General features: G+C 44.6%; 1 protein-coding gene across 4 annotated transcripts in view; it reads right to left on the reverse strand.

Moving 5' to 3' along the window:
* Positions 1–152: 152 nt before the first annotated feature.
* MYO1C (myosin IC) overlaps positions 153–16,071 on the reverse strand; it is a 50,512-nt gene continuing 34,593 nt past the window's right edge. For all 4 annotated transcript variants that reach the window (XM_082068355.1, XM_082068356.1, XM_082068358.1 and 1 more), the window contains exons 4-32: positions 15,206–15,404; positions 14,214–14,294; positions 13,437–13,616; positions 13,137–13,235; positions 12,803–12,916; positions 12,220–12,291; positions 11,826–11,945; positions 11,512–11,594; positions 11,018–11,123; positions 10,577–10,657; positions 10,159–10,250; positions 8,983–9,077; positions 8,709–8,755; positions 8,365–8,445; positions 8,098–8,203; positions 7,503–7,620; positions 7,212–7,325; positions 6,953–7,029; positions 6,722–6,790; positions 6,368–6,452; positions 6,110–6,269; positions 5,451–5,534; positions 4,693–4,786; positions 4,529–4,584; positions 4,197–4,332; positions 3,492–3,562; positions 2,974–3,071; positions 2,607–2,706; positions 153–1,776 (exon numbers count right to left, since the gene is read on the reverse strand). In XM_082068355.1, coding sequence (XP_081924481.1) covers positions 1,750–1,776; positions 2,607–2,706; positions 2,974–3,071; positions 3,492–3,562; positions 4,197–4,332; positions 4,529–4,584; positions 4,693–4,786; positions 5,451–5,534; positions 6,110–6,269; positions 6,368–6,452; positions 6,722–6,790; positions 6,953–7,029; positions 7,212–7,325; positions 7,503–7,620; positions 8,098–8,203; positions 8,365–8,445; positions 8,709–8,755; positions 8,983–9,077; positions 10,159–10,250; positions 10,577–10,657; positions 11,018–11,123; positions 11,512–11,594; positions 11,826–11,945; positions 12,220–12,291; positions 12,803–12,916; positions 13,137–13,235; positions 13,437–13,616; positions 14,214–14,294; positions 15,206–15,404 — 2,845 coding nt within the window. In that variant the 3' untranslated portion in view covers positions 153–1,749. The remainder of the gene's footprint in view (positions 1,777–2,606; positions 2,707–2,973; positions 3,072–3,491; positions 3,563–4,196; positions 4,333–4,528; positions 4,585–4,692; positions 4,787–5,450; positions 5,535–6,109; positions 6,270–6,367; positions 6,453–6,721; positions 6,791–6,952; positions 7,030–7,211; positions 7,326–7,502; positions 7,621–8,097; positions 8,204–8,364; positions 8,446–8,708; positions 8,756–8,982; positions 9,078–10,158; positions 10,251–10,576; positions 10,658–11,017; positions 11,124–11,511; positions 11,595–11,825; positions 11,946–12,219; positions 12,292–12,802; positions 12,917–13,136; positions 13,236–13,436; positions 13,617–14,213; positions 14,295–15,205; positions 15,405–16,071) is intronic.

Consider the following 16,071-nt stretch of genomic DNA (forward strand, 5'->3'; position numbering starts at 1 on the left):
GTGGTAGCAAGACTGCCCTGTGTAGATAGATCAGGCCCAACAACCAAAGAGGTTAAGTGGGGCTGACAGATGAGGAAACAAAATGACAACCAGCCTCCCTCTCAAAAAATTTAAAAATGTGATTGAAATGGTTTCTACAACAGACAAAGTGGTTTTGGTTTTCTTTTTGTAAAAATTTATTTAGCATAGTCTTGAAGAGGTTATATAATAGCGTATACAGCATTGTCTAGTATATACACTCTAGCATATACAGTGATATGTGTGTATGTACTACAGTGTATAGAGCCTTCTGGGCTGGGCAGTGTTTGATAACTGCATCATGTCAGAAACCAAAAAGTAGGAGACCGAGCTGATTGCATATGAGTGGCAACATGTTTGGTTATATTTTATTCAGGGCTTGCTGTAACTAACTGTTGTTACTGTGTTGGGAAGGATTCCTAAGGCAAGTAGAGTGCAAAAAGCACCGTCTGAGGTCTGGAACTTGGAAGCTGTTGCTGTGATTTGCTGTCAGCAGGTATTAGACACGTAGCTGTCGACTCTGTAGCCATTTGAGTTCTTTGTTAAACGAAGGTGCTTAGTTTTAACTTCTGTGCCGCAGCCTGAGACCGGCCAGCGTCCCAAACGCGTGTCCCTTCAGCGCGGGTTGGACGGTGCAGTGACACAGCTCAGGAAGGTGCTTCCCTGGCCGGGGTCAGTAGCGCCAGCAGTGCTGAAGGAGCCGTCTCTTCCCCTTTAAGGCAGTTTGGAGAGGCAAGGATATAAACCTGGTGGAGCTTTACTGTGGGAACTCAAACTTCCAGTTATCTCTGAAAACGTAAGAGGATGGAAAGCGACTTTTTCTCAAGGAGCTGGGTGGGGAGGGGTGGTGGTGACGCTGGGGTTCAAGGTGGGAGGGAAAGCTCATGTGGCCAAGGACTGAAGCGGCACAGAGAAGTGGTAACATCTGTGGTTTGTATTACTTTTTGTGTGGATGTGAAAAAGTTACTATGGTATAAAAATATTGCTATAGAGCAAGAAATGGGATAGGTGACTTAAACAAAAAGCGCTAAAAGTCTCTGGATCCAGATCAGTGAAGAAGTTACATGATGGGTTTCTCAGATTATTACCTTATAATCATAAACTAAAACCAACAATAATTCCAAATCTAAAAACATAAGTAAGTTTCTGTAAGTCTTGTAGTGCATCTCTTATACTCATGTATAAAGTATTTACAGGGTTTTACTCATTTACACAATATGGCTTTAATATATTGTAACACAAAAGCATCAAAACATCTCTGAGCAAAATTCTTCATAAAACATTCTTTCTAAATATAAAGTTTGGCATTTCATTGATTTGGCTGACAAAGCAGCAGAGTTACTTATTTTCCGCTTGTGCTTTTTGATGATGACAAGCACAAATTTTGGTCATTTCCATCAAGGCTTAAACTCCTTGTAGAGTCAAAGCTGCCTCTCCCTCAAAGCCCGGCTGAATCCGCTCCCCGGCCACGGTTCCACAGACACTGCGCTGGACCCTGCGTTTGCCACTAAGGTAAGGAAGAGAAGGCCTCTCTTTTGGAACTTCGTATTAAGACAAGAAAGCAAAGATGTATTCTGTGTTTTTTCTGAAAGTGCAGGTCTTTGGTAACAATAAACAAAATGAGCAAAGCGAGGAAGGAGGGGGGACTTTTGCTGGGAACAATGTCCAGCCAATTTTATAGGGTGCAGTCAGACTGATGGAGGAAAAGGTCCTGTAGTGGTGGCACGTTTATCATCGAGAATTCAAACGAGGAGCAACCTGCAGGAGAAGAAAGACAAGCTAGAAAATGTATTGAAAACAAAGGTGCTGCAACAGTTTTAGCTCCTAAACATCTTTAATGTGCACCAAAGCCAGGCTTGTGGAATTAAGCTCTGAAACTGGCCAGTTATTTGATTTGCTGTGACTTGGTAGCAAATAAAACAGCGTGCTCCTCGTTTCAGCACGTTTATGGAAATGGAACCTATTTTCCTGCGTGCAGCCTGTAGCCATTCCGTAGAGCACGGACGCCTGTTGGCACTCGGGGCATTCTGTGGATGGACTGTTATGTGAAGAGCATGGTGGAAACGGGTTGCTGTTTGGATTCAGCCTGCGGTAGGACAGGAGCTTGTTCTGGCTCTACCGGAAGGTGTGTGAGTGCAGCCTGAGCATGCTCTGGATTTATTTCTGAACAGCCTTTAATCTGACAATGCAAAAGTCAGTTGCACGGCTAGATCTGACCAGCAGGAAGGTTACAAACAAGCTGAGAAAGGAGTAGTATTTTTTCTTTTCTTTTTTTGTTTCCTGTGTCTTTAAATTCTACAATTTGATATGCAACAGGGTATAGAATTAAAGCCTGAACCCTGGGGAGGAAAAAGATAAGTGACTGACAGGACAATCACTTGATGAGTTTGAGTGAGCCTGGCGGGCTGGAGGCTGCAGGGAGAGATGTACGATGTGCGGCTCCAACTGGGGAACAGGCTGGGGCACCAGGGCAGCGCAGCACGGCCCCGCCGGTGTGTCCTCTGCTGCAAACATGTTAATGCCAAAAGCTGCGTCTGGATCCCCTCTAAATGAACTACCGTTCCTCACCCGCCTCGGCCTGTACTCACCACTGTTAGATGGCCGTTCTTGGCTTTGGCTATAAGCAGTTCTGATCCCGATATAAAGTCAATTATACCTTCTTTGCCTTGCCCAACTGTAAATTTTATGCTGTGAAGAGAAAAGGTAAGAACAGATGTGATGAGCATGTGTGGCCTCTCCACTCGCTTCGTCTTACCCTTTCCCTGTGTAAACAGCTGTTTTGTATTGATGGGCAGCTGCAACAGATCTGCTCGTTCAAGGAAATGGAGCCTTAGTTAAGATGTATTAGGTACATTTTCATGTCTTATAGGTGTTTCTGTAGCTCTTTAATGCTGAAGAAGAGAACCAATGCAAGGAAACCAAGGCAGCTCCTGAGAGGGACTTGGCATCGCTCACCTGCCCTGGTTGATGTTGACATTATTGACTTTATCTGCCTGCATGGCTGTTTTTGTGAGCGTCTCGATCACGTGGTCACTTTGAAGTACAACATCTCCCTGTGACGGAAAAGAGACCCTGCGTTATGATTGTGGCTTTACAGTGTCTGTTTACTAAAAAGTGATTATGTTGTAATTAACAGGGACAGAACTATCTCCATAGGTCAGCACGGAAAAGCAACTCTCCAGGCTTGGTGGAGATCACAGCATACCTATGGCAGTTTATTTATTTACAAGGGATCAGTAATGGGGATAAGGGACAGCCCCGGTACTCTTGGTGAACAAGGCACTGGTGACCCCCATCCATGAGCACAAGTACATTTAAGTGAAATGCTACTTAGAGCTGGCACAAAGTTTGTCACATAAATGTCACCACGTCTTGTTCCCCACCCCCTCCCCCAGCTGGATCTTCTGTTCTTTGTGCCTTTAAAGTTATTTTTTGTAGAGGTGGCTGGAGAACCAAAGGATGAGCCCCGCTACCTTCTGTTTGTTATCCTCGCAGTGCACGTGCAGCACAAACAAGTTGTCGCTCAGGCTGCTGACGGAGATGCCTGCAATGGAGAACGGCCGTTTGACACCCTGTCCCAGGAACGCAGCAACTGCTGGTCCTGCACCAAGAAACCCCACAGCTGGGAAGCTGCGCAGAGGCTGCGAGGTGAAAGACCACGGAACTGCTCTTTAGGATGGGAAAGAAAGTTTGCGATGCCTCTGTCCCTCAGGAGTGGGCAGAATGCCTGTTCACAAACTGTCATGGCCCTCTGGACTGGGAAAGGAGGTATTTGTGTCACTTAAGGGACCTATGACCAAAATTTCACTCTTCAGCACCCACTGGACAGATATTTCACTATCAAGACTGGGTCAAATATTCAGCAGTTGAAAGCTGGAGCAGAGTCCCAAACTGTGGAGCAATGTCCCTGCGGCAGAGAGGTGCAATTGGGAAATAGCATACAAGGTGCTTGGGGAGATGAATTGAGTAATTTTGGTGACATTTTATGGAGTCTAACTTTAGAAAAACTCGAGTTTCAAGTTATTACAGATTTAAAATGCTTGTCAGGATCAGATAATTTCATTCTTGGCCAGGACAAAGACAAATTAGTTATTTTATTAGTGTTCATTTAGCTGTAGCCAAGGTGAAGTCTGATCTCAGCCCCCTGAGCCGAACCCCACAGCGGTGCCTGTTCTCACCTGTCAGGTTGCCGTAGTCGATCCGTTGTTTGATTTTGGAATCTTCAACTATGATGGCCGCATTTTGGGTCAGAAGCAGCTGCCGTGCTCTTGCTTTGTATCCTTTCCGGTCATACTTGATCACAGGAACTGCATACTGAAATAAGTGTTGTTAACAGTGCTAAAAATGCAGTTTGTTTAATTGTCAGCTACCCTCCCTCTAGCCTAGAGAGCCTGCAGGAGTCTACTGGGTTACTATGAGCTTAATGTAATGTAAAATATCTTGCAATATTCAGAAATCCAATCTGATATTTTGCTGAATAATTCCAAAAGTATTAGGACACGTATCTCACCTTAATTGCTTCATTTTCTAATGCCTGAAGGACTTTAGCATTTATCTCTTCATTACCTGTATTAAAACCAAAGAGGTGGGGTCAGAAAGAGAAATCCAGCAAGAAAAGAGTACATTAATCCCCCTCCTCCTTCTGCCTGTTACGACTTTACAACATCTACTCACCCAGCCGAGTGCTGATGAAGAGTCTCGGAACGCTCTGAGGGTAATTGTCTTTTTTACCCTTAAAAATCTCACTGGCGATTACTTTTTGTTCCAACTGCAAGGACAAAAGACGGATTCTTGTTTGATTTCCATCTCCAGCCCAGCAATGGCCAGAGTTAATGCTTAATCATGGGCTCAGCCACTAACTAATCTACAGCATTTCATTACATGTGCTTAATGCTTCACAGGCATTCATACGCACTATGATACTCTATGCAATTTAAAAAAATATTAAAGGCAACTATTATGGTCGTAACAGTTACAGCCACACTGTTTAATGTTTATATTTCCCATTATGTCCCTTTACAGAGCATTTTTTAATATTAAAAAAATTCTACCCCCCGCTCCATTCTTACTCTCTACTTGATACGGTACAACCAGAATAACACAGCTGCTTATGGTTTTGTTTTGCACGGCCTTTCAGTACAGAAATTCTATAGAGGCCTGGATCTACAACACTGTTGAAACAGTATGTGTTGAAATATGTATATGATGTTTGTTTTCTTTTTATGCACATTCTATCTTTTAGTTTTTGTTTTCAAAAACAGTTCTTGTGGAACTGTTAAGGAAGCATGGAAGTGTGCAGCGATTTACCGCTGCTGTGACCCCCCCCCCTGCAGCAGCAGCCTTGACCCTCCCTCCTTCATTTCCCACCAGAAACAATGCTGAGAACCCCCTCCTGTTCTTGGGAGCTGGAAATAACGTGCGGTGACTCGTACCTGCTGCTTCCACTCGGGGCTGATTCTCTTGCAGTAGGTCCAGACCATGTTCTGCATGCAGAGCTGGCGCAGGAGCTGGGAAGCCTGGAGAGGGAAGCGCAAAATCAATGAAAATAGCTCAAAATTATTGACAAACCAATTCAAGCAAAGACAGAAAATGCATTGCTGATGAGAGCTGTTTTTTAAATTAAATAATAGGAAGTTTATTTTCCACGTTTCTAAGAGTTTGCCCTGCACGATTCTGCAGCTGCTGTAGAACGGAGAATGAATAGCAGGAACACTCCACTTGACAGCCCTGTGCCTCCCGTACCTGCAGCTGAACAAACGGGGACCTTTGGATAAGTGGGACTTCCTGCAATATTTTGTTTCGATCAGATAAAAAGGCAATTCTGCCAGATGCAGAACAATAACGGCAATAGAGGAAGTCTAACGTGTCCTTGCAGCCCCTTGAGCTGTCCAGAGGGGACTTAATTTGTTCAGAGGAAAAGGAAAGAAAATCTCAGAAATGGATGAGAAAAAGCCCAGTAGAAAATAGTGTTGCAAAACTGTCAATAACTTTAAACTCTATAGGTCTAACAATTTCAGTTATGCTATAATTATTATTATAATAGTTTGGATTGATTCTGCAAGCAGAGATGCAAGGAGGACGCAGTGCCCACCTCACAGAGCGACGGAGGAGGAGTCGGCCAGGATTTGTCCAAAACGTTCTTTGGCAAATTACGCTTGAGGTTCATCAGGAAGGAGAAGCGGATGTAATCAAGGAAATACTCATTCTCTGGGCAGCGAGGGTGGTTCCGGTAAATAAAACCTTTAATGAACCTGAGGAAGAGGAGAATTGTATGAGAAAAGTTTAATTCTATCATCTTATTGTTAAGAAATTAGTACCCATGTGGTGGTTTGGGTGACTCTTTACGCACCTTCTGATAATCTCTACTGCCCACCTCTTCTTGGCAGCTTTTCGGCGGCCCAGGGTTCCCCGCCACCACGACTGGATCGCGATTGCTAAAAATAATCACATAAAATAAAATAAGATTTTGCACTTAATGCCAATTCTGACTCCCTACAAAACTGGCAACAAAGAGCGCACCAGAAATAAACAGCCCTTAAAGTGGCATATGGAAAAGAATGTAAGTCCTTAACAAACCATGATCCAATGGATACATGTCAATAAAAAGCAGCAGCAAATGAGAACTGCGGGGTGAACGTGAGTGGTTAAAGCTGCTTCTCTCGCTCAGAGTCTCCCAGACTAAAGGTGGAAGGAAATCTCGTACCTGAGTGTTTCATGTGCAGGAATTTCTTCCGACGGTAGAAGCCTCTCCACGTGGCCTGCATTTTTGTTGCTGAAATTGCAAGAAAAACAGCAATTTGAAATTGTGACCAAGCAGATTTTTGGAGACAAAGGGTCAACTTAAGAAAAAAAATATCCCCTCCAAACAAACAGAAAAAACCCAATAATCAGAAAAGTGCAAAGTGTCCGTGAAGCCACTCATGAAGTGACTCACCCAGACTCTGCTTCCTCACTTCCAGAGCATCTTCCGTTGCAAACAAGGTCTTGGGAAAGCGGATAAAAATCTTTGTTCTGGAAATAGAAATGCAGAACCATGTTGAACACGCCGGAGAAGTTTGCTTCCTGCCCATAGCACGCTTTTTGGGATCTCTAATCTTCTCCCCACCCGTCAGACAGAGAAGCCTTATTTAAAAGCAATGACGTGGATATCCAATGATTCATATTCTCAAATTAAGAAAAATGGAAGAACTAACCGTCCCATTTTGTATTCTTCCTGTTTGTAGCCAAGATGCTTCACCAGCACAGCCACCCCGTCGTGGGGCCGGCCATCCCATGTGGGCCATGTTTCGGGACAAAGCGATTTGTACCTGCAAGTTGAGAGCAGAAGAAATGTTAGAAGTGCAGTCCAGAAGGGAGAGAGGCCGCGCTGCTTCCTCCCTCAAGAAAATCAGTGTAAGGGCTGTTCAGAACAGCTCCCCAGCCTCAGACACCCGTGGGACCGGGGAAGGGAGCAGCAGGGAGAGAGAAGTCCAAGGCAATCCCACCTCTGCAGGAAAACTTCGTATTTTCTTCGATAGGCAAACCCAGCTCTGCGCACTCTGAGGTTCTCCATCAACCCGAGGTATTTCACTTGATGTCGGATTAGAACTTCATCGAATCGATCTTGAGAGAGCATGAAAATAGAGAAACATGGTTAATGTGCAGCTGTCCTTTCACCCGGAGAAGGGGAATGCTCAGTTCTTGGTTATATCTTAGGTTATCCTTTAACTTCCAACCCATCCTCACCGTGCAAGTCTCACCCAACTTACTTTGTGTCTCCTGCTCCCCAACCCCCTTAACATACATTTATATTTAGTTCCAAAGAGTTCTCCTGTAGGATGTTCTATACAGACAGGAGGAAGAAATGAGGGAGAGTAAAGGTCATTAAAAGGATGTTACGTAGGTTAATAATTCTTCACTTTAAATATGACCCTACTCCACCCAAGACCAGTGTTCCCATTCCGATCCCCGGCTGCTGCCTCCGCCTCCAGAAGCTCCAGCGCAGACCCCACATTTAAAAATCTTCTTCATCTGAGCTCTGGGACCTAGTGCTCTATACACAGCTGTCGCAGGAAAGACAAAGGGTCACCAGGGTCATACCAGCCTGTTTAGCGTCGTTAGGTTTAATGCAGCGAATGTAGGAGGGTTCTTTGGACATCAGGATTTCCATGAGTTTGGAGAGGCTGTTTTTAAACTGAGTTGCTGCCTAGGAGAAAAGAAAGAAAACTACATAAAGCAACAACTTAGAGCTACAGAACAAACCTCAGTCGCCCAGCTTCAAACGTAAGAGGCTTGCGTTTAGATCACCATGTTAGACGGAATGTGTATTTTAAAAAGAAGAAATAGTCCCAGCTCTGGTGTTCGTACCGTTTCAGGTCTCTTTTTGTCTGTCAGCTCTGTCCTGTCAAAACACTGGTTTATGATGGGATTCTCGGAGTTGCACATGGTCTGCAGAGAGAGACGTGTTCAGAGATAAAGTACAGAGCATTCTCCAGAGAACTATCAAAGAAACATGGGACAGAACTGTTTTGTTTTGCTTTTTAATAATCAAATGAACTTCGGGCACCTCCATTTGTCTTTTCATCGTGCCGCCCTAGGGACACGGTTCTACAGCTGAGTCTAGAAGAACCTTTTTCCCCCAGGTGCCACCCCATTTTCAGCCTGACTCCCCGTTCTGCTGAGTATTGGAAACATCCTCTATCCACACTCACCTCCTTCAGGTTCCGAAAGAGAAGGTCATTGTTTTTATCTAGAAAACCTGGAAGAAAAAGAAAGCGCTCAGGCTGCCACCACTGTTCCACAGGAACTTCACAACAAGGCAGGAATTTGAGATGGGAAATCAATCTGGGTAAGCAAATGAAGCGTGGATGTGTTCTATGCACAGATTTATTCTTTACGGTGTAGTCGTGCTGGTTTAATTCAAAGGGCAGAGGATGGGAAGAGGCGAAAAGAGTGAGAGACAGCCAAGGTGAGGCACAAACTTACCTGCAACGCTGTAGGTGACCTCTCCAGCGTAGTGCAAGAGCCGAAACTCCTCCCGTCCCAGTGACTTGCGAGTCTTTTGGTCAGCGAGCTTGTGCCTGGTGAGAAAGAGAAGCAGCTTCATGAGAAACAAACATTGGTTTCATGGCGGGGAATTCACTTCCAAAAGCACCATGGTATTTGATTCCAGACTGGGACAATGCGAACGCAGAAGGGGGGGAATAAATCTGACTTGCTGATTTTTCAAGACCAAAAGTCAATAAAGAGTTATCAACCAGCAAATCATAAAAATGTCATAAAATGTATTTATGTTTATTTCAAATGGCTGAACTTTCAGCTTCCTGGCAAGGTTGCGGAGCGGTTGTGTGTGCGCATGAAATTAGAGCAGAGGCAAGAGGGCAGTGAGGGCGCTGGCACTGTGAGCTGCCCCATAGATCCTGGTCTGAGCATCACAACAGTCAGTAAGAATAAAAAGACACTTGGAGCTCCAAAACTGAGGTAAACTGACCGGTGAAACGTGGAATTCACACCCATTATAGAGCGGAGTGGCAGCTACAGGGGTTGGTTACCACAGTCAAAGGCGGGTATCGGTATCGTCCAGGAAGCAGATGGGCAGAGAGGTGAGCTAGCGCAATAATAACCTCTCATTTCAAAAGCACTAACGCTGCTTAAATCTTTTTACTGCATATACTCTATTTTACCAGTAAAATTCTGCTCCAGGTTCTAGTTATTTCTAGTCCTGACTCAAGTCATCAATGCTGGGGAATTATCTGGCCTAATACTCCAAACCAGAGTTTTTCACACTTGAAGTATTGGGCCAGGGAAGAGCCAAGAAGCCGCAAACCTGCAGGTTCTTTGGAGGTGTTGGCAGTGGGGTGCCAGGAAGAGAGCGGTGAAGGGCTGAGTCAGTAAGGAGTTTTGGTGTCCTATTGTATCCCGAAGCAGAGTCTTGAGCGAGGCAGTTAGTGCTGACAACTTATTCTGTATTATCTGAACTCACAATCGAATCTCTTTACAAAAGGAAACACGATCACCTTTTATGTGGCACCCAGTGTACCTGGGATGCTGCTGCCATAAACACCATGAGTTATAATGCGTGTGGGAATCATTGAAGCTCTAGGGTCTATCACACACTTGGATCCTAATCATGTAACTGCCCTCGGCTATGTGAACACTCACGTGAGAAAATGAGGGTGGTTCTTCACTGTTTCCTCCAGTTTCTCCAAGAATGTTGTATCCGTGGCATCCCCAGGTCTCAGACACTCTTCATCCTACAAACACACGCATTCCAGTTCAGATTTCACGCCCAGGCCAGCGCTATTTCTGCTGCACTGAAACTCTGCCCCACTTTGACCCTTTTGCCTTTTAACAGGCAGGGCCAGCTTTTAGTTCACCACATGGAGAATTGTTGAGCTGAAAAGGAAAACGCTGATATGAAAGTGACTTTTAATGGTGTCACTGTTCAGTGTACCACAGCTCTTCTCTCCTGCCCAAATAATCCTAACACGAGCTTAGATCTTTTTTTTCCTGTGTTCTTCCTCTGGTTTTCCACTACACTGCCCCAAATTTTTCATTTAAAAAGGTGTTGTCAACTCACCAGAATAGAAATGATGCCTTTGAACTTCTCTTCCACCAAGTCACAAATTATTTTGTTATTGAAATACTGAACTGGTTCCCACTACAAAGACAAGAAATCACACTTGGTTGAAAACAGTTCTAGACTGGGAAAAAAAATGACAATTTCAGAACATTTCAGACAGCACTTTACTTAAAGAATCTTTCTGTCAAATTAGAAACAAAGCTCTTTCAGTCATTAAATCTGTTTTCCTAACATTCCTTTTCAAAAGCTTTTAAAAGAGTTAAAAGACTGGAATGGCATTACTCACTTCTAGCTGTATTACACAGTTAACCAAAGTGTTTCAAATGAAAGGCAAAAGGAAAGCTCTTAATTCATTTACTTTGAAGACTGTTATTAGAAGTTCTTTTGCTAAGCATCTGCAGGAGGTGCTACAGAGGAAGGGATGAGATTGGCTCTTACCGCTATGCCTTCCGACTCGTATTCCTCTTGCTCTGACTTCAACGTGAGCTCTATGAAGAGCTGCTGCAACTTTTCATTACAATAATTAATACAGAACTGCTCAAAGCTGCAAACAAAAATCAGAAAAAAATAATCACTAGGAATGTCCCACAAGCAAAAGAAGCTGTAAATCAGTGGGCAGCAGCATGAATGTATCTTTGTGTAAACCAAGAGAAGCAAAAGAGATTTTGTGAAATGTTTATTTACTGAATGTAGACATTTAGTAAATTTATTACTTAGTGGATCTCATGAAAGAGTGAAGGGTGGTATATGCTAAATATTAGCTGGATGCCCCAAGTGTTAAAAGCCCTGTGATTATCAGTTATTCAATGTCATCTCTTACCAAGAGAATCAGAGATGGAATAATGTCTTATTTCACAATGGAGAGAAAAAACTAAAGTGAATGAAGCCATGCAGAGTTTACTCAATACTCAAAAACACCAACTGAAACAAACCTGTTGTGCTGGAAAACCTCAAATCCATAGATATCAAGCAATCCTAGAACTGTTGTACTTCTCCAGCCAGGAAACTCTCCTTCCTGCAATAGGGCAAAAAATAAATGTTGATATGTACTCACAGCTACGATCCATCACGGGATCTTACCCATTCACTTACAGCATTTACTCCTTATCATCATCTTAATGGAAAACAAATTAATTTAGAAAACACTGTACAGCATAGAACTTACGATTTCTCTGCTTTGCAGCTAAAAGATTTGAAATTCCTTTTCGCGCTCGGTTAGATACCAACAAACCAAAGGTTTATTTACCTTGTAAGCAAGAGACTTGTTAACCTTGTTCACCAGCCAGGAGAAAGTGCGTCCGTAGATGGCCTTGGCGAGCGCATCCCTCGCGTAGGCTGCCTGCTCCAGGTTCAGGGGACTGATGAGCTGCACGCAGAAGAACAACAAAACAATTCCACTGAGGGATTGAATTTCCCCAGTTCATTGTTAATAAACAGCCACTCAACGGGGCATCCTGCTTGAGCTCAGCTGGTATCCCTGTCCCCACCGTACAGTCATCAGGCTGTGGGACTCCTGCACTGACAACCAACCGCCTTCGACAAGCGAGACGGGAACTGTTTAGTTCTGGCACGAGCTGATGCTGTGTCATTAGCTCGATGTAATTCCATCTGCCTCCCACAGCCCCAGTTCCTGTTCTTACCTCTTCCCCTTTTGCTATGATCTTCTTGTGGGTCAATGCATCGCGAAGAACGGAGCCATCAACTGCAAGAAGCTGCAAAGCAGTAAATATTAAATTAATTTATGAAGCAGTACGGTCAATTTATCAGAGATAGTTTTAAGAAAGGCTAGTCCCCAAAAGCGCAGTCCAGTGAAACAATCCTTTATTTCCCCATTCGCACTGCAAAACTTCTTGAAGCATCAATCCTTCCCTTTCCTCCCGCACGCCACCGCCTTTCTGGCAGTGATATGACCCAACAAATAAAGCGGTTTGATTGTTCTGGCACAAAGAACTAAGAAAAGCTACAAGAGTTCTTCTTTCTTTAAAACTCTTCTCCAGAACAGATCCATTCCTATTCCACTGCCTGATGGCAAAAAGCTCAGGTCAGTGGTGGATTGAGTGGTAAATAGAGAAGTCATCTATTAAAGGGTTTTTACTTCGGTCAAATAAATTTATGAAAACTTCTAAATTGTATTCTAAAATGATATGATGATACCAAGTTCAAAATAAGGAAACCTCTCTCATTCTTCTTTAATGAAATACATCTCTAACTGGTGACACTCACCCTGGCCAGGTATTTAATCTGATTCTCTGTGGTGACCTGAGCGTTCCCTTGCTCATCAGCAGCAAACTGCACGTTCCCCAGATGCAGAACACTGGCCACGATGCTCAGCAAGTCCTAGGGTGGGAGCAACAGTCAGAAGTCAAGATGATGAAATGACCACACAGTGAGATTTCTGTGTTAATTAGCATGTTATGAGAACATTTGGTATTTTTTTTTAGGATTCTTGCAGACAATACGCTCATTCTGAAGGCTGTCCTTGGTCAGAAATAACAAATCAAAGCAGAAAAATTCCTTAAGATTAGGAAAATCAGCTGTGCTGTCACACATGTCTTACCTCCACCTCACTGTCGTTGAAGCTGATAATGGACAGGGCTCTTCGCACAACCTTCCAATCATTTTTGTCATTTATGGAGCTGACCCTTGCACAGTGCCCCTAAAAAGACAGAGTTTGATATAAATAAGTAAATCGTCAAAGATGTGTCAACTCAAGCTCAATGCACTTCTGCCATGTTTCTTTTCATAGCAATCATCTCGGTGTTATTTTTTAAACAAGGGAAGGAAACTACAAAGTCAACTGGGAAAATAATGGTCCCATCATATAACAATATTGTAAGAATTAGTCGTTAATGCACACCTTCACTAAATAGTGATACTGTTGGGGGCTCTTTTCCAGGCCCAGTCTCCGCAGCAAGTCCTCCTCCCCTCCTTCCAGCAGCTGGTAGAAAATGTGGAAGTTCCTCTCCCCATGATTCTGATGCACGACTCGGGATTTCTCCAGGAGGTAGTTCAAGATGTGGCCCCCAACAGGAGCTCCCTAAATCAAACCAGATACATGGAAATAGTTCATCAACACAGAGGAGAATATTTCTGCTTCTTGGTGGTTTATTCAAAGACAAAAAGCCTAAAAAGAGACAGAAACTTATCTGTCATTTTGTATCACTATCTCAGCTGAAACACAGAGACAGTGTGAGTTTTGAGGGGTGCACAGCATGAGCTATTCAAGTGACAATGACACGTAGATCACGATTACAGCACGTCTGAATGGGACCTTTCTCAGGAGGAATTCAACACGCAGGAAAAGCAACAAAACTGTGAGTGTGGAGGGATTACCTACCAAGATGTATGATTACTTTGGGAGCATCCATTTGTATGGTGCACATATACCCTGGAAATAAGGGGATTTAATCTCACTGTCTCCTTATAGAGAGAAATAAGGGAAGAAAGGAAGGTAAGTGCATTCTATAAAATCCTCTGGAACCAAACTTTGCTACCATAGGCTCTGCTTGCACTGTCACCAAGGGAATGATAAAAAATAATCGCTCCACACACGCATCAGTACAAGCAAGCGCAGGCAGCAGAGACCTGCTGTAACTGGGGCCAGTTCTGAGGTATAAAATAGATTTGAAGTTACCCTGTAATCAAACTGCACATCCATATATTTCCCAAATCGGCTGGAGTTGTCGTTCCGAAGGGTTTTTGCATTTCCAAAGGCCTGAAATGAAAACGATTAGAGAAAAATAAAGAAGTATCAAATAAGATTATTTATAAACACTTTGGGGAAGCTGCCAGTTGTTTATTTACAGCCATTAAAGCCCAGGTTTGTCCTTTTCACAAGGGAAACCGAGAAGGAAGCAGATTGCTACCCAAATTCTAACACTGATCTTGACACCCAGTGCAGGCACTGCAGATGGAGCATGTCTCTGAGAACAATTCCATCCTCCCAGAAAGCTCATTTTAATGCCAGTTCACTGCTGACACCATATGTCACGTCTGACAGCTTTTTCAAAGCTCCCTCTTTCATCACAGCTATTTGCTTCCAGCCGCCCGCAGCTCCGCTCGCAGCAGGGACTGTCCTAACAGGCCTGCCAGCCTTTCCCCTCGCACGGGGAGTGCAACTTTCCCCTGTACACAGGACACATTTGAATACGGAGCAGCAGTGCCAAAGGGAACTACAAAGGCAGCTCAGGACTGGACACTAGAGGACACCACAGCACCAGAAAATGCACCCACAAATGCATTTATGGAGGGTGACGCTGCCCACAGCGGCTGTGGCTGCTTCTGGTTTTGCAAACTTGTGCAGCGCACCAGAGCGATTCCCACGCCAAACGCCTCCCTCTCCCCCAGCCTGACCGCTCCACAATCACTCCTGGTGGACTGGAGAGGGCCGAGCGAGCTCAGCGGCAGACGGACATTTGTTTGGCTCGGAAGCAGAGCGGGATTCCCCTGTGTGCAGCGCAAACGATCAGCCCACATGCCGTGAACCAGTGTTCCCAGCACACAGCATCCCAGACAGCTCAGTCATGCCCGGGGGGCTCCAGCTGCCCACACTCCCTTCACTGGAAAATGTGAGCGCTGCTGGTGTGACTCAATGTCAAGTTCCCGAGCCGCGGGCTCTAGAGTTACCTCCAGGACGGGATTGGATTGTAACAGCCGGTCCTTGACGGTTTCGACCTGCTGACTGGCAGGACAGGTCACAGCGTAGTACTGCAGGATCTTCTTGGTGGCCTCCGTTTTGCCAGCGCCGCTCTCCCCGGAGATGAGAATGCACTGATCCTTCCTCTCGGTGCGCAGGGAGCGGTACGAATTGTCGGCAATGGCGTAGCTAAGGGACAAGGACAAGCAGGTGTCAGTTTGTTTCCACAAGTGAAGCGCAGAGACTCCCCAGCTCAGACTGTCCCACGGGGTGAACTCAAAAAGAAGACGCCTCAAAAAGGACAAACTTCTTGTGTCCACGGGCTGGGTAAGAGCGTGTTGCTGTTGACAGGAGGTTCCTGTGAGCACTTCCTGACGTCTCTATACACAACAACCACTCGGCCAAGAATCTGAGCCCTTTAAAAACCATCCTTTTGACTCTCTGACCATTTCACCTACTCAGATGAGAAGAGCTTCTGTAGAAGGCAACTAAATGGTGCAAATCAACTTCGTTTTCTAAACATACATGATCTCTCAACATTGGTGCCACAGGACAAAAAAGCTTTACATTCAGCAGACGTCTTGTTTTCCATCCATCTTTATTCTAGCTTATCTTTTAAGCAATGACATGCTCAGAGGTCACAACTGCACTCCACTATCTGGGTGGCTCCTGAACAGCACCACCTCTTGCAGCTTCTCTTGGGCTGTAGGAAGAACAGGACAAGCCCGCACAGACTGATGAGCATCCTGCAGGCAACTTAATAGACACACTGCCCAAAATACCAGACGGTTCCTCCTGCGGGCGTACGGCCGGGTTTACTGGCGCTGGCCATGGCCCCTGCTTCCTCCTCTGCTGC

Source organism: Streptopelia decaocto, assembly GCF_964273445.1.
Source record: "Streptopelia decaocto genome assembly, chromosome: 18".
Classification (NCBI taxonomy): Eukaryota; Metazoa; Chordata; class Aves; order Columbiformes; family Columbidae; genus Streptopelia; species Streptopelia decaocto.